The sequence below is a fragment of the Somniosus microcephalus genome, chromosome 18, assembly GCF_052327205.1.
Source record: "Somniosus microcephalus isolate GS21.2 chromosome 18, FLI_Smic_1.0, whole genome shotgun sequence".
In the NCBI taxonomy this organism is placed as follows: domain Eukaryota; kingdom Metazoa; phylum Chordata; class Chondrichthyes; order Squaliformes; family Somniosidae; genus Somniosus; species Somniosus microcephalus.
Genome location: NC_141004.1, coordinates 36,477,708 through 36,503,254, shown reverse-complemented (window position 1 = coordinate 36,503,254; position 25,547 = coordinate 36,477,708). Strand labels below are relative to the sequence as shown.

The window sequence follows — 25,547 nt, the reverse complement described above, 5'->3', positions numbered from 1 at the left end:
AATGGAAAAAAAGGGAAGCACAAGCTACCAGAATTGCTCTACACATTTACAAAGTTGATAGTATGAGTAATATATAAAAGAACATCAAGAAGAACATTTTAGAAGTGGCCTGATTTACACATTCAGAATGCCACTGCCTGTGCCTGAAGAATTAGCATTCTGGCTCCACTGCTAAATTTAGTAACTACAACCAATTACATTTACATGGCACCTTTAATGTAATCCTAAAGCACTTTACAAAGCTTGCTGATTGTACACGATATAGCAGAGGTTCCAAAACTTTTTTTGCTGAGCCCTCCCTTCGGAGATTCATGCCCATTCTCAACCCCCTCTTTTTAAGCAATAGTGGGGGTGATATTAGTAATCAGCAGCAGCACAAAATGGGCGATAGCAAATTGGCACCGTGCAAAATTTTCTTTTCCACTGAAGTCAATTGGGCGCGATATAATACAGGTTTGTCGGAATTGCTAGATTCCTAACCAAAGGACTGAGATCGAGTCAGTCTGTCAACCAAACTAAGTTTAATACTGTTTTGCAGGAATGGCAATCAAAACGCAGGAGAACTAACTAACAGGTCTATGCTCAATGCTGGCTCCACGAGGACTGAGGGAAAACGCTCCTCAGTCCGACGTCATCACGTTTCCCGCCGTTGGGAACGTCACGTGACCCACGTGGTGACGTCATCGCGTTCGGTTTTACAGAGACCGCGCTATTTACATGCAGTAAAACGAATACAGGTACAGATTCATTCTGTTACAGATAATTATGTACATCGATATAAGAGTCCCTTGGTGGCTCTGCCACAGGTTGCTAATTTGCTATGAGCCTGTTTTGCGCTACTGGCAAAGACCAATTTCACCCCCACCCCGCTCCTATAATGTTGCATAGAACAAGAGGATTTTATTTTCTTGGCTGATGTAACATATTGTTTAAGATAGAAAGCAACATAAATAGCTTCAGTTGTATAATATCAGTACTATACAACTGAATAGACTTGAATATAGAACACCACTCGATGATTTACCCCTATCTCAGTGAGTAAGATAAGCCCGTTTGCCAGCGCACAATCCGTGGAATCTCACTTTGATTTTGGTGAATTTAAAACCAGTCTCTACACTCAAACTGCTTCCATACAGGTTTTTGATGTAAATAAGTGAATAAAATCCCACTTCACACAGATACATTGAGGAAAAGTGGAAAAATATTTCAATGTCTTTTTGAGACAACTCAGGGAACTCTTTTTAAATTTGAATTGAAAGCTAGAACTGATCAAGAGGCGTGACTCTCAATACAACGTCACCAGCATTATCTATCAAACTCTATTAGACTCACTGCAATATTGGCCTTTGCTACAAAGTCCTCTGAAAACAGATTTCAAGGGAACACACAACAAATGGTAGGACACTGAAGTGCAGAAGATCAGAGGGACCTTGAAGTGCATGTCCACAGATCCCTGAAGGTAGCAGGACAGGTAGATAAGGTGGTTAAGAAGGCATACGGGATTATTTTCCTTTATTAGCCGAGGCATAGAATATAAGAGCAGGGGGATTATGCTTGAACTGTATAAAACACAAGTGAGGCCGCAGCTAGAATACTGCGTGCAGTTCTGGTCACCACATTACAGGAAGGATGTGATTGCACTAGAGAGGGTGCGGAGGAGATTTATGAGGATGTTGCTGGGGAATTTTAGCTATGAGGAAAGTTTGGATAGGCTGGGGTTGCTTTCTTTGGAACAGAGGAGGCTGAGGGGAGACTTAATTGAGGTGTATAAAATTATGAGGGGCCTAGATAGAGTGGATAGAAAGGACCTATTTCCCTTAGCAAAGGGGTCAATAACCAGGGGGCATAGATTTAAAGTAATTGGTAGGAGGTTTAATGGGGATTTGAGAAGAATTTTTTTCACCCAGAGGGTGGTGGGGGTCTGGAACTCACTGCCTGAAAGGGTGGTAGAGGCAGAAACCCTCATCACATTTAAAAAGTACTTTGATATGCACTTGAAGTGCTGTAACCTACAAGGATACGGACTAAGTGCTGGAAAGTGGGATTAGGCTGGATAGCTCTGTTGACCGGCAGACAAAATGGGCCGAATGGCCTCCTTCTGTGCTGTAAATTTCTATGATTCTATGAACCCAGGCAACAACAACAGCAGTAACGTAGTAAAATGTCCTAAGATGCTTCACAGGAGTGTTATCAAAGAAAATTTGACACCAAGCCACATAAGCAGATATTAGGGCAGATAACCAAAAGCTTGGGCAAAGAGGTAGGTTTTAAGGAGCACCTTAAAGGAGGAGAGAGAGGTAGAAAGGCAAAGAGGTTTAAGTAGGGAATTCGAGAGCTTAGGGCCAAGGCAGGTGAAGGCACGGCGGACAATATTGGAGTGATTAAAATCGGGGATGCGCAACAGGTCAGAATTGGAGCACAGATATCTTGGAGGTTATAAGAGGTTACAGAGATAGGGAGGGGCGAGGCCATGGAGAGATTATGAAACAAGGATGCAAATTTTAAAATCGAGGCATTGCTTAACCGGAAACCAGTGTAGGTTATAAGAACATAAGAAATAGGAGTAGGAATAGGCCACTTAGCCCCTCGAGCCTGCTCCACCATTCAAGATCATGGCTGATCTTGAGCTCAAAGCCACTTCCCTGCCCGCTCCCCATAACCCATCACTCCCTTATCTTGCAAAAATGTGTCTATCTCCACCTTAAATGTATTTAATGACCCAGCCTCCACAGCTCTCTGGGGCAGAGAATTCCACAGATTTACGACCCGCCGAGAAGAAATAATTCCTCCTCATATCAGTTCTAAAAAGGCGACCCTTTATTCTGGAACTGTGCCCCCAAGTTCTAGATTTCTCCACGAGGGGAAACATCCTCTCTGCGTCTACCTTGTCGAGCCTCCTCAGTATCTTACATGTTTCAATAAGATCACCTCTCATTCTTCTAAATTCCAATGAGTATAGGCCCAGTCTGCGCAACCTTTCCTCATAAGTCAACCCCCTCACCTCTGGAATTAATCTAGTGAATCGCCTCTGAACTACCTCCAATGCAAGTATATCCTTCCTTAAATAAGGAGACCAAAACTGTACGCAGTACTCAAGGTGTGGTCTCACCAATACCCTGTACAGTTGCAGCAAGACTGCCCTGCTTTTATACTCCATTCCCTTGCAATAAAGGCCAACATTCCATTTGTCTTTTTGATTACTTGCTGTACCTGCATGCTAACTTTGTGTGTTTCATGCACAAGGACCCCCAGGTCCCTCTGAACTGTAGCATTTTGTAATCTCTCTCCATTTAAATAATTGTCAACGAGCATAGGTGTGATGGCAAAATCCTGCAATTCATTTGCTTCTAGGACTGACATTTCACAGTCCATAATAACAGAAGGCAATGTCAGGAGCAAAGTTACAATGCCTTGCAGCACATAGCTGCTCCATAACAAATGTTTCTGGCAATGCTCTGTACTTTTTTGTGCATGATGCAAATGCTACAGTTCATATCTTGCAAAGAAAGGTCGAGTTCATTGGGCCTGTCAAATACATCGAACGAATAGTCCAGTAAAACCTGGAAGCGATGGTTGACAAAATGGTTGTGAATTAGTGAGTCAGAGTTAATCAATATCATGAGGTCCTCTTCCCTGAATTCGAAGATTCTTACCAAACATTTACCACAAGACAGCCATCGAACTCTTTATTACCTTCATCTGTTATTTCAGTTGAAAGAGCTTTCGTTTGAAAACATTTTCTAATTCATCTTTGAGGGCAGGATGTTTGGTCTCCAAGTGCGGTTTTAGTTCACTTGGTTTCATGCTATCCTGAGCAAGAACTTCATCACAAACAAGACATCGGTCAACAATCTTTGTCATAACGAGTAAATGTGAATCCCAAGTCCAACTATAGAGGATCATATTTCCTTTTTTTTTTGCTCGACTGTACTTGTTCCTTCCACCGGATTAACATCCTCAACTTTACGCTTCAAAGAACACTCCATTCCCTCACATTTATTGAACACCAAACACCACATCAGTTATATAGCACGTGGGAGCTAGGACGTGCTTGGGTGTTTGGAACCCCATTAATTTAAAATGACAGATTACTAGATATTAATTTAGGCAAGGATCATCTGAATCCAAGTCATTGATGTAAATTTGAAACAGTCATGGTCCCAATACTGAGCTATGGAGTACTCCACTCAGTACTTCCTCCCACCCTGCCATAACTCAAGTAAAAAGATTTACTGTTTTCCATCCTTCAACTAGTTTTGTATCCACTCCCAAGATTTACCCTGAATTCTCATAGCTTTGAGTTTAACTACAGCTGTAATAGTCTTTCTTTTCAAATGACTATTTGGAAGTCTGGATACGCCATATGTCGAGCTTTCCACAGACCACGTGGGTTGTCACTTCTTCAAAGAAGTCGAAGAGGATGGGCAGACAGGATCTTCCCCTTATGAATCCATGCTGACTTTTGTTTATTAAGTTATTATTGTACAGATAATCCTCAAGTTTACTCCTGATCACCAATTCCATTATTTTGCACAGAATGGAGGGCTAATGGTCTTGATGCTGTCTGTGTCTTTTTTGTCATCCTCTTGGAAAATGGGCACCACATTAGCTTCATGTATCGACAAGTGTGCAGTGACTCCCTCACAATGACTTTCAGTGCATTAGAAATCTTATCCTAGAATGCTGAGAAAGAAGGACAAGCACTTTGCGACAGATCAGCTCAGGGCATTACACTAACAATGGGCTACTGAATCTAATCAAAGAAAAATATCAGGGCTCGAGTCACAAGTCACGTATACCAAGTCACATGTAACTTACAGTAAAACTAGCTTGTTGCTTGGCAATTCACAACTCTGTTCTACATGAAAATGTGGGTAACAGCTATCAAGTTTTACACAAGTAACTTACTTGCATTGTAAGTATTGCTTATATATGTCACTTATGTGCAACAGTGTGGCCAACAGACAGTAAAGACCAAGGCCTGAATTTTCACCTAAAACAGGTGGATTTGGAGCGTGGGGGCAATTAAAGTGTTAAAAATGGAAATCCTGGCCTGATCCCGCCTCATAGCTGCCCACTTCCGGTTTTGCCATAGGCGGGACAGGAGGCGGATGACCAACCTGCTCCCAGGGGGAGTTACCTCAATTTAAATATTGTAATGGAAGCCTCTTTTTTCCCCTCCATTTTGTGTTTACTAATTCATGAAACCCGGTATTGAGAGAGAGGCGGGCACTGTTGCATCCAGGAGGCAAGTGGCTTTATACCTACCTCCTGGACCCAGGGTCTCTACCTAACACCTGCCCCCCAACAAGGCCTCCGATGATCCCCCACCAGGCCTGCTCCTCTTCCACCCTCCCCAACGATGAGGAGGAGGCCAGCCCTGATCCTCCGGTGGTCGGCCTCGATCCTATCTCCCCACCCCACCCCCCACGCCGATCTCTGGTCAACCCCCACAACCCCGATCCCTGGCCGACAACACCCCCAGTTTCCCGCCCGCCTCGGAGGCCCCCCCGCCCCCAACCCACCTCTCGAGAAAATTTGGGCCTGCTGATTGCTCTCCTCCCTCCCGATTTACAACCCCCGCCGATGTTCTCCCCTCCCCCCCCATCCGATCCTCCCCCCACAAGATCCCTGGCTGATCATCTCCCCACAAACCCCCACCCCCCGATTCCCGACCCCACCTCCCTCGGTCCCTCCCCCGGACCAGCCCCTTGCTTCTGAGGCCTCTCAATCTGGCTGGCTGCAGGTGGGAATCCGAGGCCTCACATTCAAATCAGGCCCTGCCATTAAAGTCGGCAGGACCTGCGGGAAACCCGACCTCCGGGGTTTCCTGCCCGCCTCGGAGGCACCCCGCCCCCAACCCGCCCCTCGAGAAAATTCCGGCCTAAGTGAATTCCCTGAAAGTGCAATCGTTAGGACTGAAATTAAACTGACATGGACACCCTGTAAACCAGTGTATAACAGAAACTGGATCAAAAATGCATGAAAAGAATATAAGCCGACAGTCCAAAAATGGAGAAATGGGAAAATGTAGTCAAACTCACTGGATTCGAGAAATCAATGCATGCAGGGCAAAACAAAACAGGAGCGAATCTAGGTACATCTTTGTATATTAATATAGTAAAATCAAATCAATAATTATTATTGATCTTTATCATTAATCTTTATTATTAAACAATCTATACTAGATTAAAAGCTTCAGAGAAAATGTCAATTGTGATTGATACATTAGTAATATTGTAAAAACGTGATAATACAGGAAACTTTCTGATATCCGGCACCGATGGGACCGAGCTGGTGCCGTAACATCAAAAGTGCCGGACATACCAGAGTTAATGTTTAAGCATACGGAACTGAAAAGCTCCGTGTGAATCAACAAACCCTGTTGCTTAGCAACAGCTTCAAAACAGTCGGCTGCAGCTGCAAGCGTCTGTAGCTGAAGCTGTTGCTATAGCTACAGACCTTGCAGTGCTTGACTGGGGAAAAAAAAAGCAACGAGAACTAAAAAACATATAGAAAACAGCTCCTGATTTTTGCCGTTAGATCGAGTTTCTGGACATATAACCTCCGGATAAACCAAAGTTTCCTATATTTGGAACTCAGCAGCTTCTAATGCCTTGCTGGCACCCAGTAACGGGGTGGCACACTGGAGATCGGTAAATGGAGCCAGAAGCCCAAAGTGGGAGAATTCAGAGCAACATTCAAAAATTCTAAATTCTGGAACTTCAAATCAGTTGCTAGCAGGAAATAGTGAGGAGGCACAGCAGGGAACAGAGAAAGAGTCAAAGGGGGCCAGCGGCCCCTTAATTCTGTGGCATGAGAATGTCGATGTTGCACTGTCTAGCTAGGGTTTGGGGACTTCCCAAGCTCAGTATTAAATATTTTTTAAATCCTGTATAAAAACCATTCTAAACTGGAGACTTACATTTAGAAAAATTGTGCAATTAAAAGTAGCTTCTATGCCGAAATTCCTCAGGGGTTCTGACGGTCTCCTGCTGTAACTCTGGCAGGAAACCAGTGGAAACTGGAAACCCTGAAAAATCAGCAGAGACCCAGCACGACCTCTTTGCCTTAAAAGGGGCATAACTGCTGCCTACTTCTTGCCAGGCAAATAACGACAAGGAGGCAGATCTAGAAGCAGGGGCTCACTATGCCAGGAGTCCCAACTGCTTTGGCTCAGTCAAGGCCCAGTACATCAATGGAGGCCAATAGACACAGTGATGGGAGGTGTACTGGTCCCCACTTAGGTGGATGTACGCCTCATCGGTGAGGTACAAATACTTTGTAGGTCCAAGCCAGGCAAGTCCCACAGAACGATGTAAATAATTGAATATTTTACTTTTCCTTATTCCGTATTTAGAATGTGTAGGTGGATTTTTTTAAAATCTTAAGTGATTACTTTTATTTATTTTGCTTTAATGAGGATGTCTATTACACAAAATCGGGCTCATGCGGGATGCTTTAACACTCTCCATGATGGCATTAATGGCCTCTCCTCGCTTTCTGGAGAGGAGTGGCTTCCATTTGGAAACTTCACTAAAAAAAGTATAATATTAAATATAATCATGTCACTCTACATCCTTGACTTACTGGAACAAAAAATGTAACATATTGTAGGAATGTCTAATTCCTATCAAAAGACTGAGGTCGACTCAGGCGATCAATCAAAAGATGTTTAATGTAAAACTAACTGAGTTTAACAAACAAAAGCACGAGAACTACGAATACAGGTCTAGTCAGTTCGGAGGCTCCAGGAGGACTGCTTGGTCGGTCCCGTGGCCGGCGTCATGACGTCATCACGTTTTTCCCGCCGTTGGGGGATCACGTGATGAACGGCGTGACGTCATCGCGTTTGCCCGCGCTCTTAAAGGGACCGCGCTCTGTACATGCAAACAGTATATACAAAGATACAGATTCAGGCTGTAGCTAACACATTGTTAAAGGGAATTATATACAGTTGATCCGAGTCCCTTAGTGGCTCTGCCACAATATTATAGTTTTGGGAGACTGACCTGGATGGATATCATCATACACATACACAAAAATTGGAGACACCTAAATGATCGAAAGTAATCAAACTGCTCCCCTCACCCTACCTGCAATGTGCTGGTTCCTGTGTAATTTCCAATTTCCTCCCCTTTCCCTGCCTCTGTACTTGCTTAAAACCTGTTACATCTTTAACGTTTGCCAGTTCTGATGAATAATTCATCGACCTGACCTGAAATGTTAACTCTGTTTCTCTCTCCATAGATGATGCCTGACCTGCTGAGTATTTCCAGCATTTTCTGTTTGTATTTCAGATTTCCAGCACTACCAGTATTTTGTTTTTGTTCCAATTAAACTGTTGGTTCATAAGACCTCAAATCATAATGCAGAAACATGCAAGGATCTTAGCTTCACTGAATACAACCAATTTGACCATGAAGTTTCTAATACCATTGAAAATACATTTCTAGAGATAACTCAATGTGCATTAGGCAGTGTTAAAAGATTAGCTTCCTGTAACTCAGGCAGCAAGTGCACACTGCCAGTGGGACTGATTGCATCCTATTCGGTGGAATTATAACAGCACTGCGTTTTGTGGAACATGTAAACAGGTCAATCATTCTGCTGAGCATTGGAAATAGTTTCTAGACAAGCAGTAAGAAATGGAAATTGAATTATTGCTTTCTGACAATTGCAACTTATTTCAAATTATATTGGGTTTTCTTTCTATACTTTCACACAAATGGGCTTTTGAAGCAGTTGCAAACCATTAAATATTGGTAAAATAGGAAAACCAATATGTTATACTGAGGCATTCAACATAAATGTTGACACTGTCTCCAATGACACACCCTGATGGCTGTGTTGGTTAATTAATCTTTATTCTGCACTATGACTAGACTAAGCCCCATTTCCACTTGTAATCTTTGAATAAGCCCTTTAAGTTAATAAATTATGAAATCTGAAACATGGTCATTAAAAATATAAGTCTTTTTGTGTAACAGATAGGACAATAGGCTATATAGAAAAAGGATGAGAGGACATTGAGACAATATTTTCTTCATGATTTCAACAGTTAATTATTAGAAATTGATTCAACTCCAAATCTAGACTTTAGAATTAAATTTTGGACTGCTTAATCTTCAACAGTGGGTCTGTGACCTTCAAACCATATCATTTTTATACTTAAGCTTGCATTCTTTCAATTTGATAACACTATTATTAATAATTTAATTGCTCCCTTATACCCACTTTGTGTGTTCAGTAGTTCTGAAATGTGAATATTAGTTAAACCTAATTCACATTTAAGCTATATACTCTTTGAACTCGCAGAATAAAAGCAATTCATTAGCATGAAAATTCAGGTTTGGTGAAGCATTGTTTTCAAAGAATATGATATCCTTTGGGATATACAGGAATCCAATTAATAAATAGGAAAGGAACTAAGGGTAGTATTTACACTCAAATCAAATTAAAAAATGAACGCATTAAATTGCTGAAATGAAAACTGCACGCACAAAATAATTGCAAGTATACTGGGATAAAGGTGTAGATTATACTGCTTTATTGTAACTATGCATCAAACTCATTTGATTTAAAATTATATTCAACTAGCATTTTACTATTCAAAGCTGTAAAATTCATCAATGATCGCTTGCAGGATTGTCAGTTCTAATGATGAGAGTGCCATTCATTATGGCATTTAAGAAATTATTTAATTCCTTTAAGAACGCTCTGCAGTACTAAATCAGCTTCATGCTTGATTTCTGCAGCAAAAGGCCCAAGAGATTGTCTCAGAAAAGGCCAGAGCTTTTTAAGTATTGCAAGAACACGACACTTCATTATGAAAAAAGCAATTAAAGCACATTTTTTTCCGCAGGTCTCTTTCCACAAGAGACAATTTTACTTGCCAGACTGTTAAGGCAGATCTCAGTAACACTGTGACATTATGCTGCACCATAAATAAAATTAACTAAGTTCAATATATCAGCCTTTGATTACAGAATCTACATAACAAAATAAAATTTAAAAATGAAACCAAGGCACAAAAATGTATACTGTTGTTCTGGGACTCTATTATGCCACCTGGGTATTATAAGATTGATAGTATGGACCTTTTGCAGAGGGTCCATATAAAAATGCTGAAGATTTTTAAATGTTGATTTTTTGTGTGTTTACAAGCAAATATATTAAATACATCTGATCAACTCAAGTTAATTCTGGTTAATAATGAGTACAATTTACAAAGAAAATAAACTTGGTAATATCAAGAATGGATCTGATCAGAATTTCACTTTTCATAGTTTCTGACAGTTGAAAATTGACAGATCAGCATAAACTGCTCCCAGACCATAATGTGCAGCATAATTAGAACATAGTTATGCAATATCACACTTATTAAATCCTATTTAACATGTAGACATCCAGTAAAGCTATTGGACTACTGAAGATCCTGGAACTGGAGCTAATTCATGTGAAAAATAACCTTAGGCATAATCCATGGATAAATCCCTTAGTGAATCATGCAAAACATAGAATGTGTAAATATTTAGCTGACTAAAGTTTTTTTCTTTTATAATTCTTGTTAACAACTTGTGATATAGAAAAGTTTCCTCCCCTCCTACCACTAACCAATGTAGATACTACATGTACTAATACTAGACCAGCACGGACAACACAGAAAGCAAGTTAGCTCACACAAAGATCAGTTGGCAAAGGCAGCTTATAGCTGCAACACACAAACCATAAACTCTTGGGTTTGATTCTTAGTCTCTGCTGAGTTAGCTGATCTTAGCTGGGACAGCAATACGCACGTTAGAATCGGCCTCATGTTCCTGAGAGAAGGAGAAATGAGACACATCTCTTTTCATGATCGCTTTTCAGTTGCGTGGGCAGTAGTTGGGCAAATAGCCCAACTCTGTGCCAGTGAAAGTGATTTTGTAGCGGATGTGGTGGATCTGTCCAAGCGAAACTTGGCAGATCACAAGTTCCGGGTTTTCATGCGTGCGCACGCATGCGGAAACCCGGAACTTGCCGGGCCATTCTGAAGGCCTCCGACATTGTACTCTGTGCGTCGCCATCAGATGCACCGTAAAATCTGGGCCATTATTTTCAATTTCAGTTGTATCCTGGTCTATGGACCTTTGCCCTTTACCTTGGTGTATTAGTAACAAAACAAAGCAAGCAAATCCTTCAAAAAGTTTTTGGACAAAACAAATACACCCAAGAAATAGTTACAGCTAGAGAGAGAAAATAAGTAATGCAGTGAAAGGGACAAGTTCACTTTGAATTTAGTCCCCCATAAAAGTTGTGCATATACATTTTCTGTTTCAATAAGCAAGATTTCAGCTAGAAATCTTAATTCCCAAAGCAGAAAATCTTTACTTATGTGGTCTTTGCAATTATACATAGTAGTGCCATTTCAAATGGATATACATGGGCCAGTGAAACTTACTATGCCCTCTATTTGACTTTTAACTGGTTTAATTCTGGTACTGAGGTTTTTTCTTATACTGTTTGTACAGAGCAATTATGGAGCCAGGGTAACAGACTAAGTAATTTACTAAAATGTTACCGATCAAATTGAACCAGACTAAAATCGTCACATTTCAGCTCTTCTGGATAGAACACGAATCAATGCTTGTGCGATTACTTTAAGTGGTATTGGAAAAATACTTGATGAGAAGTTAAAACACGCAAAAAAAATGTATTTGCTAAGTAACATACTAGCATATTTCAGAATAATTTTTTGTTGGACAATAATAAATACAAGAAATTTCTGAATGGGAGTTATAAAACAAACAAGGTTCTAAAGTCTTTCAAAATGCTGTTATTAACTGAAAAGTAGTGCAAAGCATATCAACTTTTACAAATTAATTTACTGTAACCTTTAAAAGTGTATTAGTAACCATTTTCTTCAGGACTCTTCACATCCATTACTACTTGCATGTACTGACTACAGATAATGGAGTGTAATGGATGAGCAACAGCAGCAGTTTTTTTAAATTGAAATTCCTAGCTGAAGAACTGACGTCAAGATAAAAGGCACCGCCAAGTAGTGGTGCAACCACTGTCAAAATGATTCTTAGCACACCGAATGCTGGTTGGCAGTTCAGTGAATGGATTCCTATCATGAGAATCGCAGTGGGGCAGCAGTACATAAAGGCATAAACAGGGCAGAAACACGCACAAAAAACCTGTGAATTAAAGTAGGACAGCGAGAAACATTTCAAGGAAAATAATTATTAAATTGAAGAAATTACAGGATTCACATCAACTAGGCATAAATTAAATGCTAAAAATTTGTACACTACTACACCGTAGTGTAAAAAAAATTAACAAAGTAATAATAGATTGAAAACATGCTAATTTTGAAAAATCTCAAAACTAAACTAGTGCATATAGCACAATTAATAATGGATGTTAGAGTATTTCTTTACACGGATGATGATTAACACATTGTCAGAAAAAGTGGTTGAGGCCAGGATACTGGACTCATGTAAGAAACAACTAGATTTTGTAATAGGAAGATGGTACTGTTCATATTTTGGAAGAGTGAGGCAAAAATAGACCGAATGGTCTTCTCCGTCCAAATTTGCAAAGTCATGGATAAGCCAGAATGTGCTCCAACTCAACAATGGCAAGACCAAAGCAATCCATTTTGGTTCCCAACAACGTTACACTTTAGCCCCGACTCCAGTCCCTTTCCCAGTTGCTCACTCAGTTTGAAGCCAGTGATGTGATACCTTGGTGTGGTTTGACCCCAAGTTGAGCTTCAAACCTCACATTTGTCCATCACGAAGACCGTCAACTTCCACTTCCTTGACTTGGCTCATTGCAGCCAAACTCTCATCTACGTCTTTGTCACCTCCAGGCGCAGTTTCACTGGTGCTTTTCTCTTTGGCCTCCCAAGGTCCTCTCTATACAAACTGCAACTTAACCACAACCGCATCACCCATATCCTATTCTGCACTAAAACCTGTTCATCTAGGACTCCTGTCCTCATCAAGCTCTATTGCCCCAGTGTCCCAGCACGTTGATTTCAAAATAGTCATCTTTGTTTAGAAATGCCTCTCCTCCATGTCCTTGTCCCACCTTACTTCTGCAACCTCCTCCAGCATTAAGTCTCAATTTGCACCCTCCAATTTTCAGATTCTCACCTTCAATAACCACCCTCCTATCTCTAACATTGGTAGTGGAGCTTACAGTCATTATACCCCAGCACTTTGGAATCTGTTTTTCATGCTTTCTGACTTGCCACATTTCTCCCCCATTTCAAACACCAGAAAATATACTTTTTCAACTGTGCCTTCAGTTAAGTCCCTTAACCTTATTCCCAAACTCCTGCTCAGGGCTAATTCTCCCTTTCTAAAATGACGCAAGATTTAAGCTGTATTAACAGTGCTATTCAAGTGCAAGCAATTGTCATTTGATCAAATCAATATTTGACTAATATGAACAGAATTAATATTGAATTGCATGGTGGTTATTGAATTGCATGGTGCTTTATTAAGTCTAACTATAGAATTTATATCCTTAAACAATTTCAATGTTGAGTCAAAATGGCAATTCTACACAGAGGAAAGCTGGATGCTAACCAAACAAAAGAATATATATATTTTTTTTAAATCGAACAACCTGCAGCCTTGGATAAAACCAAGGAGTGAAATACAGCCTTATGTTTGATAGCATTGCGCATCAAACTTTCCATTGTTGGTAATGTAACATGCTATCTCGCTAAAAATGTCCACATGCTAAAAGATTCTGCACAGAAGTAGTAAATGTATCAGGTACAACTTCGAAGACATAGTTAGTTGAATAGACTCTTAAGATGATTTACACAAATGTATGTGTGTTTTAATTGATATTCACTTTATTAGGTATTCTGTCAGACAGCATTCAGAAACTTTTGAAAAGATTTCAATGGAAGTTAAAAGTTTTCAAAATGTAAAAAAAAGCTTAAAAAAACTAAGGGAAGATTTCAGATATTAGAAAGAAGGTTTGAGAGAGGTTAAGTTGTTTAGATCAAATTGGAAGTGTACTCCAGCAGTTATTCCAATAGCATAACTTTCCAGGTATAGAAGAAATTACAGTACAACAGACAAAAATAACAGTAATTTCTCTTCCAAAGTAATTAATTGGCTGAGAAGCACTTTGGGAAGTGCTTATGGTATAAAAGGCAACGTATAAAGGCAAGTTCTTGCTTTCTTTAACAGTGCATGCATGGATAGCTATAGAACAGGACGTCAAGGTTACAAACAATCTGGTTCAGCATGAAACAGTGGCCAAGGAAGGGGAGATGAAATTGGTGGCAAGGCTACGGAGTTTGTCACAGTGGCCAAATACAATGGTTTCAGTCTTCCCAATGTTTAGCTGAAGAAAATTGTATAGAACTGGATGTCAAACAACAACAACTTTTATTTATATAGGGCCTTTAACGTCGTAAAACATCCCAAGGTCTTCACAGGAGTGTTATAAAATAAAATTTGACACCGAACCACAGGAGGAGAAATTAGGGCAGATGAAAGAGGCAGGTTTTAAGGAGCGTCTTAAAGGAGGAAAGAGAGGTAAGCAAGGCAGAGAGGTTTAGGGAGGGAAGTCCAGAGCTTAGGGCCTAGGCAGCTGAAGGCACGGCCACCGATGGTTGAGCGAAGAAAATCAAGGATGTTCAAGAGGGCAGAATTAGAGAAGCGCAGATAACTCGAGGGGTTGTGGGGCTGGAGGAGATTAGAGAGAGATAGGGAGGGACGAGGCCATGGAGGGATTTGAAAACAAGGATGAGAATTTTAAAATCGAGGCATTGCTTAACTAGGAAGCAATGTAGGTCAGTGAGCACAGGGGTGATGGGTGAATGGGACTTGGTACGAGTTAGGACACGGGCAGCCGAGTTTTGGATGTCCTCAAGTTTACATAGGGTAGAACATGGGAGGCCAGCCAGGAGTGCATTGGAATAGTCAAGTCTAGAGGTAATAAAGGCATGGATGAGGGTTTCAACAGCAGATGAGCTGAGGCAAAGGCGGAGACGGGCGATGATATGGAGGTGGAAATAGGTGGTCTTAGTTATGGCGCAGATATGTAGTCAAATGCGGACAAACAGTCTAACAACACAGAAGTGGTTTAAGGGGTCAAGACAATGGCGTAGAGGAGCTTAAATGAGAGCTTCACAGAGGGTTGCAGAATTGCTTGATTCCAAAATCAGCCTGCTACGCAAAGAAAGCTGTTGCATACTTTATGCTAACATCACCCAAACTACAGACATAAAATTGGAAAGATACCAGTGCCACTCCACAATATGGACTGAACTTAACCGTGCCAAGTTGGTACAGCATTTTTGTACATCAAATGCTACTTCATTAAATTATTAAGTGAAACCGAGCGAATGCAGAGATAGTGATTTATACCATTGTTAATTGATGATGATGATGATTTAGAATCTGTTGATTTACATTATAAAATCGCAAATACTGAACCTTACAATGGTACTAACTACAGTATAACATATGTAGTAAAATAAAGTAATGTTATTAATAAACCTCTGTCTGACTCTGTCCTTAATGGCTCTGGCAAGTAAAATGCACTTCACTCAGTGCCCTGCCTTCACTTGCACAATGTCCCAAAGTCTCATCATTCTTGTCCTTTTAAGCAAACTGACTTCAAGATTCTGGTCACGACTTTCATATCCTTTTATGACTTCGCCCCATCCTACCTTGGGGATCTCCATACATTCCCACCCTTTGCTCCTCTGACATCAAGATGCTTCTTGTTCCTTGTTCTATCTGTTCCTTCAGCCACTACACCCCTGTGTCATTCACTTCATCGATCACCTCTTTTTTTTGTTTTCAAAAGCATTCACAAATCCTTCCCCATGACTGTTCCTTTACCCGCCCTCAATCTTTTCCATTTCCCTCCTGCTCAGAATCCATTGCTTTCCACCTCTAAAGTGCTTTGCTATGTCTTTAAGTACATGTGCAGCACTATAAAAAATGTAAGTTGCTATTCTAAAATGGCATTATAACCTCAGTGATCTATTTAATTCACCTGGAATTAAATTATCAAAATATCAACCATATGTAATCGTAGAATAATACAGCGCAGAAGGAAGCCATTTGGCCCATCATGCCTGTGCTGGCTCTTTGTAGAGCTATCCAACTAGTCTCACTCCCCCACTCTTTCCCCATAGCCCTGCAATTTTCTTCCCTTCAAGTATTTATGCAATTCCCTTTTGAAAGTTATTATTGAATCAGTTTCCAGTACCCTTTTAGGCAATGCATTCCAGGTTACAACTCGCTGTGTAATTTTTTTTCAAGTTGCGTCTGGTTAATTTGTCAATCACCTTAAATCTGTGTCCTCTGGTTCTCAACCCTTCTGCCACTGGAACCAGTTTCTCCTTATTTATTCTATGATGATTTTGAACACCTCTATCAAATCTCCTCTTAACTTTCTCTGCTCTAAGGAGAACAACCCCAGCTTCTCCAGTCTCTCCACATACTGAAAGTCCTCATCCCTGGTACTATTCTAGTAAATCTCTTCTGTACCTGCTCTAAGACCTTGACATCCTTCCGAAAGTGTGGTGCCCAGATTTGAACAATACTCCAGCTGAGGTCTAACCAGTATTTTAAAAAGGTTTAGCATAAGTTCCTTGCTTTTTTACTCTATTCCTCTATTAATGAAGCCAAGGATCCCATATGCTTTTTTAACTGCCTTCTCAATTTATCCTGCCACCTTCAAAAAATTGTGTACATTTACCCCAGGTGTCTCTGTTTCTGCACCTCCTTTAACATTGTACCATTTAGTTTATATTGTCTCTCCTCATTCTTCCGACCAAAATATATCACTTCACACGTCTCTGCGTCAAATTTCATCTGCCGTGTCTCTTCCCATTTCACTAGTCTGTCTGTCTATGTCCTGCTGAAGCCGGTTACTATCTTCCTCACTGTTTACTACATTTCAAAGTTTAGTGTCATCTACAACTTTGAAATTATGTCCTGTATACCCAAGACCAGGCCATTAATTTATCTGAAAAAGAGCAGTGGTCCTAATACTGACCGCCAGGGAACACCACTGTATACCTCCCTCCAGTCTGAAAAACAACAGCTCACCATGACTCTCTGTTTTCTGTCCCTTGGCCAATTTCATATCCACAGTGCCACTGTCCCTTTAACCCCATGGATTTTAATTTTGCTAACAGGTCTATCATGACTTCAATGTAAAAGATGTAATTACTTCAATGGAGAAGAAAAGCGGACGCAGTGTAAAACGGGTTGCGGATTGGCTATCAGCCCGTTTTGTGCTACTGGCATCGACCAATTTTACCATTAGACTTTGTCGCCTTGAAAGAACACAGCTCTACAGTTACCAGCACAATACACTGTGTTGTACATGGTACAATGTGGAGAACACTGCATTCTCTGTCTTACCACAAACAGAACCACGGGAGATTTGCTAGCATATATAAAATAGCAAGGGATCCCAGGACCAATCAATCTCATGAAGTACAACATGAGGCAGAAACTTAGTGAGTATAGGGAGTATCTTCAAAAGCAGTTCAAATTTGTGTTAAAAAAGTGCACTGATGCATAGTATTGTTTTATTATAATATATATATATATATATATATATATATATAAGCTAGGTGATGAAATCCTTTTCATCAATGTGTAGCAGTATATATTCACATGACTGGAAAGCAGAAATAATCCATGTCTTTTTAACAAGATATTTATCAAAGTAAAATCAGTCACACACATTTGGTATGAGTAACCGATATGCTTTTTTTTGTAACCATGCATTTTTTCACCTTTATTTCATTAACAAATTTAGAACACTATCAGCTCACATGCTAAGCTAGCAAATAATCACTGTATCTAATTCACATCTGTTATTACTCAAGTCATCAGAATAAATTACTCAAGATGAAAGAGATCATAGGCCCATAAACCACCAGATCTTGGCCCACATTCAACTTAAGATCTTGCCTTAAACTGTAGTTCTTAACTATTTTTCTTACACAGTGGAACACACGTACAAATCACGACTGTTACAAACTGTTTTTTTCACTGGCAATATTTAATGCACTGGTCTAAATTTTGATGAACATTAAAGGTATCTTTCCCTCCGTGTCAATGATTAGAAGTTTTAACGTCTAGACTAACCTAGAATTATTAATATAGTTCTGCAACATTCACCTGATAGGTGTCCCAAAGACGGATGGTGCATCGGAGAGGCAGCTCCCGCATCAGCAAGTTATTCATCCAGCGGAATGCAAACTGCAGGTACTCTACCTCATATTTCCTGAAGTGAATGTGTACTTGCTCTGTAAGGAAAAATTGTTTTCAGTAGTTAGTGCATGAAACACACCTTCAGAAAAAAATAATTTTCCCATGACTCACTTGGTAAAGGCAGCATACAGTGGGGTCATAGAGAGCAGCAGGTTCAACTGCATGTCTATACCAGGCTGGCTGATTTCAATCAAAATGGCAGTAGAAGTATTACAATTGCCTTCCATACCCGTGGCTATGGAATGAAAAATTTGCTCAGACTTACAATCTGATTTCTATCCAGTGAGGCCTGCTGGATACGTGAACATTTTGAGAGAACGTGATCTGCGCAGTTGTTTTGCTTCCCATCATTGAATACCCTGCCAATACTCGGTGTCGAAGCTCACACATAGGCACTTGGGCAATGGAGCCGAGTGCACCTGTCTAACAGTGCGGCTGCAGGAGTCAATGGCGACAATTTTCTTCTGCGAACTGCTGTGTTTTTCGTCAAAAATATTTTTGTAAAACATTGTGCTGATTTCGCATTTGAGGCCCACCCAATGTAATTTTCAAACAAGCCGCAAACTAGGCAGCCAGTGCTCCTATCTGAAATAGAGAGAGCCTCATTAAAATATTTAAATCAGGGTCCAGTGCCGTAATTAGGATACCGATGCAATTTTGGCCTTCCATTGGGCCAAGTGTGAACTCTACCCAGTGGAATGGAGTATTGAGCAGCTGAGCCAGGAAACTCCACCTGTCCCCACAAAAATCATCCTGCCTGCTGCCAGTTCTTCCATGGCCCCTCAAGTTCCTCCCCCTCCCCCCTGTCCCGCACGCACACCGAAATTGGCTTTTAGCCACCGCCGTGCCTCAAATTTATAATTCTTATTCTCTTATTTAAATCCTTTCAATGCCTCACTCCTCCCCATCTCTCTGACATCTGACAAGCCCCCAGAACTCTGTGTTCCTCAGACTGTGCTCTAGAACATCCCTCCTCTCTTTGCCCCACCACTGGCAGCTGTGCCTTCAATCATCTAAGCCCTACGTTCTAGAATTCCTTCCCGAAACCTCTCCACTTCCCTCTCCTCCTTTAATACCCTCCTTAAAACCCAAGCATTTGGTCACCTTTCTAATAGCTCCTTCTTTGGTTTGGCATCCATTTTTGTTTGCTTCGCCTCTGAAGCGTCTTGGGACGCTTATCTACGTTAAATGCCAAGATGTTGTCGTAGCCAAGCATAAGGTGTTGAGCAAGTGTAGTCTTTAGGTGGAGTTCAAGGGCAAGGGATACATGGACTAAAGCGCACAGACACAATTCAGACAACATTATAAAGTCAGAAACTCTGTGCTTATATTTTAATGTAATACTATGATTTGATATTACAGGAAACTTTGTTATATCTGACACCAACGGGACCGAGCTGTTGCCGATCTATCAAAACTGCCGGACATACCAGCGTTAATGTTGAAGCATACGGAGGTTTTCATCTCCGTATCTGACAACAAACACTGTTGCTTAGCAACAGCTTCAAACAGTCGGCCCGTAACTTGGAAGCATCTCTGTAGCTTAGCAACAGCTTCAGAGAGACTTTCCAGAGCCTGACTGTTGAAAAAAAAGCCACGAGGAGAAAAAACACCTAACAAAACGGCTCCTGATTTCTGCCGGTAGATCGAGGTTTCCGGACATACAACCTCCGGATAAACCAAAAGTCTCCTGTATTTGCAGTTAAATAGGAAAAGTTACAGCAGTTTGAGAGGTGGAATAGAGTTACTTGGAGCACAAGTGTTTCTCTGCAGTACAGATGGAGGAGTTGCTAAACACAAAAGCAAAGTTTTGCAGTGCCGCCACTGGCGGTGCAATTACAGCATGACAACTTTACATAGGCATTTTCACTATAAATGTAAACATATAAATTTATAATGCATGAAACTGTTACAGAAGTATGATAAAAAATTATCCAGAAGAAGTGAGGTTTTGTAAACTGGAACTTTTCACAGACACAAGGGGGTTAAATCGGGCTGTATAGAACCAGTTTTTAGGTGCTATGCGGGCAACCAAGTCTCGAAAATAGTGTCAGAGAAGTGTGCAGGATGCCATCTTGGTAAAGGGGTTTGCGCACATGTGCCTAACAACCACCAACAGCATGCAAAGGAGGCAGATTATGACGAAAATTAATGTGCAACACTGATTTGAAGCCACCGCTGCTATTTTACAACTCCACACTCCAGCCAAAGCCCTCCTGCCTTAACCTCACGCAGCTGAACCACTACATTAAAGGAAAGGAAGGACCCCTCACCAGCACTATTTAAAGTGATCATGAAGTAATTACAGATTAGTTGCTGGGTTAATTTTTCTGGCTGCTGGTGCAATTGTATGCATTTTTGGAGGTTTCCTGTACCTGGCTAAAGTTTAAGTAAATACACTACAGAGTGGTCTGGCAGTACTTTTTGTGTCATTTAAAATAATGTGTTGAAAAAAGTTGCTTCCAGACATGGGTGGCTTGCTAAGGCTTCCTTTGGGAATTGAATATGATTGGAAGAATGAACAGAAGCCACGCAGTGCAGGACAACCTGTTAGAAGAGAGAAAAGGAGGAAGTGCAAGAGGAAGTGGAGGAAGAGGAAAGGAGGCTACAACATAGGCGGGCCCTTTCTGCCAGTGCTCTACATGATATTCATGAGCGATACCAGTAACGTGAACTACACCTCCCTATTCACCAACAGTTCACAGTCATTACCTTTCCTCTATCATTGACGATCACACGGTCCTCTTTCTGACAACACCTTTTGGTTCCTCCCACAGTTCACCACAGAAATAAAAACCACCACCAAAGGCAAATTCAATTTCAAATGCATCAATTCACTCATTAAATAATGCATACAAAATGAAACTAATCATCCTTGTGCATTCCCTTAGTGCCTTTACCTTTCCTAGTGCTCCTATGAGGCGCTTCTCCAGTGGCTGCAGCGTGGAGGGTGTAAAGCTGCTAACCTCCAATTGAGGAGACTGCAGATGACCTTGGTGGGCGACCTTGAGCAGCTCTGGGCCGAGCGGGCTCAACTTCAGACTGCACCATCTCAGTCTGGGCAGCATCAGTCTGGACAGGCTGACTGACAGGCAACAGCAAGGGCACAGGCCGAGTGGCAGGGGAGGGAGCAGGAATGCCGTCATCCTCAGAGAGGACAGCAAGTACCTGTTCCAAGGAGCCACTGCCACTCTCATGGGGCAGAGCCTCAGCAATCCTGGTGATCTGTTCGAGAATAGATTGTTGGAGTGCTATGACGCCCTGCAAGCCCCTTTCAACAGTGGTACCCAGAGCCACAATGGCAGCAGTCCGAGTTTCCAAGGCAGCAGTCAAACCTTTGATGGAAGCTGTTTGTGCTGCAATGGAAGCTATGACATCGGTTATCAGACGCTGCATCATGGTGGGTTCCACAGGCGTGTTGGAAAGGATGTGCTCAAAGCTCTGCGCAAAGCCAAGTTGGAGTTGGACTCCTCCATGCTCCTTGATGTTATGCATAGGCTTTCTGGCAAGCTTTCCACTGCACCAAGCATTTGGTTATGTAGGCCCATCAGCCATCTTCTGTAGCCTTGGCCATCGAAGTCATCATCTGAATCATCGGCAGAACTTTCCCCTGGCTCCTGCGCACTTGTGCCCAGTGTCTCACCATGTGCAGATCCCACCTCTATCCTAGCCTCAAGTATGAGCAGTGTCAGTCTCTGAGCTGGTGGTTGCAAGTGTAAGATTGAGAGATGGTGTCTCTTCATCATCACTGTCTTCATCCTCTTCCCCCTCTGACTGGGTAGATTCCAGTTCCTGGGTATCTGAAATTAAAAAGGGACAATGGATGGGTTGTGGTTGGGATAGAGGAGAAAGTAAGAAGTGGGTGCTTACACCATCTTCAGCTTGTGAGATTATGGGATGAGGGATAAGTGGGAAGAGAGCAGAAGGATTAGGTATGCAGAGATGCTCATCAGTCCCTCCAGTGTCGCCAGTGGCCACGGCCTCAGTGATGCCACTCCCCACCCCTTGATGCCAGGTACCTTCTCTCCCCCCATGGGCGTTAAAATGTGTAGGCACGCTTCTCCGCCTCCAGTTTGTTGCTGTTACCTCCTGTTATGCGCCACCTTATCCTGCAAGAGGGAAATGTATCGGTGAGTATCCTGCAATATGTTTGCGTGATGTGGCTGTCAAGGTTGAATAGCTGCCAGTGTGTGAGCTGAGTTGCGGGCGTGATGTTTGCAACAGTGCTAAGTGTACAAGGGTGAGGTAAACCATACAAATTGAACTGTTGAGTACTGATTGATAGACATTCTTGGTAGGTGAGTGATGGAGGTGCAGTGAATTGAGCAGTGGATGTGGCCAGTGGTGCAGTTAGTAGGATATGGCATTTGAAGATTGAACTCACTCACTTTGATAAATCATGTCAGATCATTAAACTTCTTCCTGCACTGCATCCAGGTTCTTGGAGCTGGACTCCTGGCATTGACCTCTGCCGCTACTTCCTCCCACTGCCTCCTGAACATATGTCTCGAGGGCCTTCTGGCCCCCTGCGGACACAGGCCCTCTCTCCTTCTCTTGCACCAAGGCCTCCAGTGCATTATCAGAAAACCTTGGTGCATGCTCTCGCGCAGATTCAGCGAACTTGACAAAATTCTTCAAAATCAATTCACTTCCAGCAGCCACAATGCACCTTCCGTTTAAGAGGTACAGGCTACCTTCAAGTGGCGCTAGCCACTCGCGATATTGGGCCTCCTGCTGATGCGTGCAGTCAATGAACAGTGTGGTTAGCACTGGCTGCACGCAGCAAACATGGAAATCAGCACGCAGCACAAATTTAACGTCCTGCCTGCAGTCACTGGGATATACACGAAAGAAACATCAACATTACACTATCTTTGTATAAAATATGCCACAGCATACATGTTCTGGCACAGTGAAACATTTGCTCAGTAAGTTTACTAGAGATCCTGCTCCTGATATAATTTCAGGAGTACTGTTTGCTTTCCAATTTTATGGAATTAAGTCTGTCGGATTTCTTGGACGGGGTCAATGCTCGACATATGGGGAACCTAATGAGGCAGAAAAAAAACTTACAGAAATCAACATTGATGGGGGAATAACTAATAAATGCAACAGTGTTTCTAAACATTTTTTTTTTACAATGTGCCACACTGCTCAAAGCCTGCGCCATAGATAATTATAAGGAATGAAGTATTTCAACAATTTGCCACTTCTGGTACTGAATGAGAACAATAGAGAGTTCACATTCAATAGCTGTGAAGACAACTGCAAATTGAATCAGGCATCTCTTCAAGGTTCACATAAGATTGAATCTACTCTGCACTCACAGTAGTAAATTGCAATTTTGTAAAGTGTATGAGGCTTTTTATACTGCTGAACCAGCAATCACAACAGGGAGATTGCAGACACAATGAAAACAGTTTTATTGTTAACAACAGTCTGCCTCTGCACTCAAAAATAAAATTATGTCTCTTTCTGGTTTTATACTAGTCCTATGCATAGATTGTATGATAGACATGTGTGACATAGGTAAGCCATTCAACTTCATTGCTTGGTTTCTCTAGAAATCAATTCTCTTGCCATCTCCCGAAGGGTTAACAAACAGGATTGGACAGATTTTCTTTATAATTCAATCTGGCAGCTGCCAGATTCTGCTTTATTTAATTGATAAATGATATTTCCACTCTTTTTAATGCAGTTGCATTTATTTTTTTCTTCTTCCAACAAAATGCAGGTTTCAGCCATTTGCTTAAAAATATGCCTTCTGTTTATTCCTACAAGTCTTCATTTGAAACATACCAAGTCTCAAGGGATACAAATGAAAAGGGAGTTTTACAGCAGTTGTTTTTCGTTAATTTAAAAATTCACACGTATGCATAGCTTGCTCATTTACTACAATGATCATTTCCAACAAAAGTTATATAATTTCACTATTACACTGTATTTGCATGCACTTCATTATCTGTTTAATCAATGTTTCATTGTGTTTAGATATATTTCTTAAGGCTAAAGGGATCAAGGGATATGGGGAGAAAGCAGGGACAGGGTACTGAATTTGGATGATCAGCCATGATCTCATTAAATGGCGGAGCAGGCTTGAGGGGCCGAATGGCCTTCTCCTGCTCCTATCTTCTATATTTCTATGTTTCTATCCTGGCGTGAAGATTACTTTTCAATCGCCAAACTTTCCCTGAATTTCAACATAAAACTTAATTTTCTTCCAATTTGGTTATTGCAATTTGTCACATACGCAAATCCCAATTCTGAAAAAACAAAACAAAATTGCAACATTGGCATCAGAAAAAGCTAACAGGACAACTAGAAACATGGCAATGAAATGCTGACATCAGGGCAAAACAAAGCACAAATAAACTTGCAGTGACATCACAGTGAACATTAATTTTAAAAGCTGTCATTGAACAACAGTTGAAGCTTTAATGATACTGAACATGCTACACAACATGACTGGCTGAGAGTTTTGTGTAACAGGACAAACTGCTAAGGATGGCAAATTCAGAGCCAGGTTCTTTAAGGTATTAATGAGACAATAATCAACTTGGAGAGAATTTTTAGTGAAAGATTAAACCCGGCATATTCCTTTAACTTGAGAAGGCACATATCCTTGTTTATATTGCATAAACTAGGTGTAACCAGCTAATCGAGATTCAGTCTAGTTTTACTCTGTTCTTGGTAGCATTGTGACTTTTTTTAAAATGCAATGTGAACAAGAGCTTTGTCTAGATTGTTGAAGCAATTTCACCACGAACGAAAGTCATCAGTTAAAGTCAGTGATGGAATGATTCTCTGCACAGGTTAATGTGTTGCTATATTGGCTACTCTTGCAGTGTCCTGACACTGCTACGTAGCAACTGGTGGGGTCTGTGATGCAATGATGCTCTACAACAGATTAACTTGTCAGCAAATTGGCCACCTTTTTGTGCTAGAGGTTCTGCAATACTAGTAGATTGTTCTGGTATTATGTTGCTGTTAATGTTAACTACATAAAGAACATTTGCACCTTCAGATCAAAGCATAAAATGATTGAAAGCCAAGTTGACCTGTGACTGATAGTAGCTAAAAACAACCTGTGTGACAGTTCTTGGTCTGCTATTTTTAGTGTGCAAGGCCCATGCTCTCATACGTTTCGGTGAAGGTGTTGACGATGATTTGGAGTTCGACCTCCGAGTGAGCGCAGACGCAAGCATTGTCCGCATACTGTAATTGGACAACAGAGGATGGGACGACCTTGGATCTGGACTGGAGGCGATGGAGGTTGAACAGTTT

At 41.3% G+C, this 25,547-nt stretch overlaps 1 protein-coding gene across 4 annotated transcripts in view; it reads right to left on the bottom strand.

The window, feature by feature from the left end:
- LOC147105210 (TBC1 domain family member 22B-like) overlaps positions 1 to 25,547 on the bottom strand; it is a 382,991-nt gene that overhangs the window by 90,086 nt on the left and 267,358 nt on the right. For all 4 annotated transcript variants that reach the window (XM_086011343.1, XM_086011340.1, XM_086011341.1 and 1 more), the window contains one exon: positions 18,171 to 18,298. In XM_086011343.1, the coding sequence (XP_085867469.1) occupies positions 18,171 to 18,298 (128 nt within the window). The remainder of the gene's footprint in view (positions 1 to 18,170; positions 18,299 to 25,547) is intronic.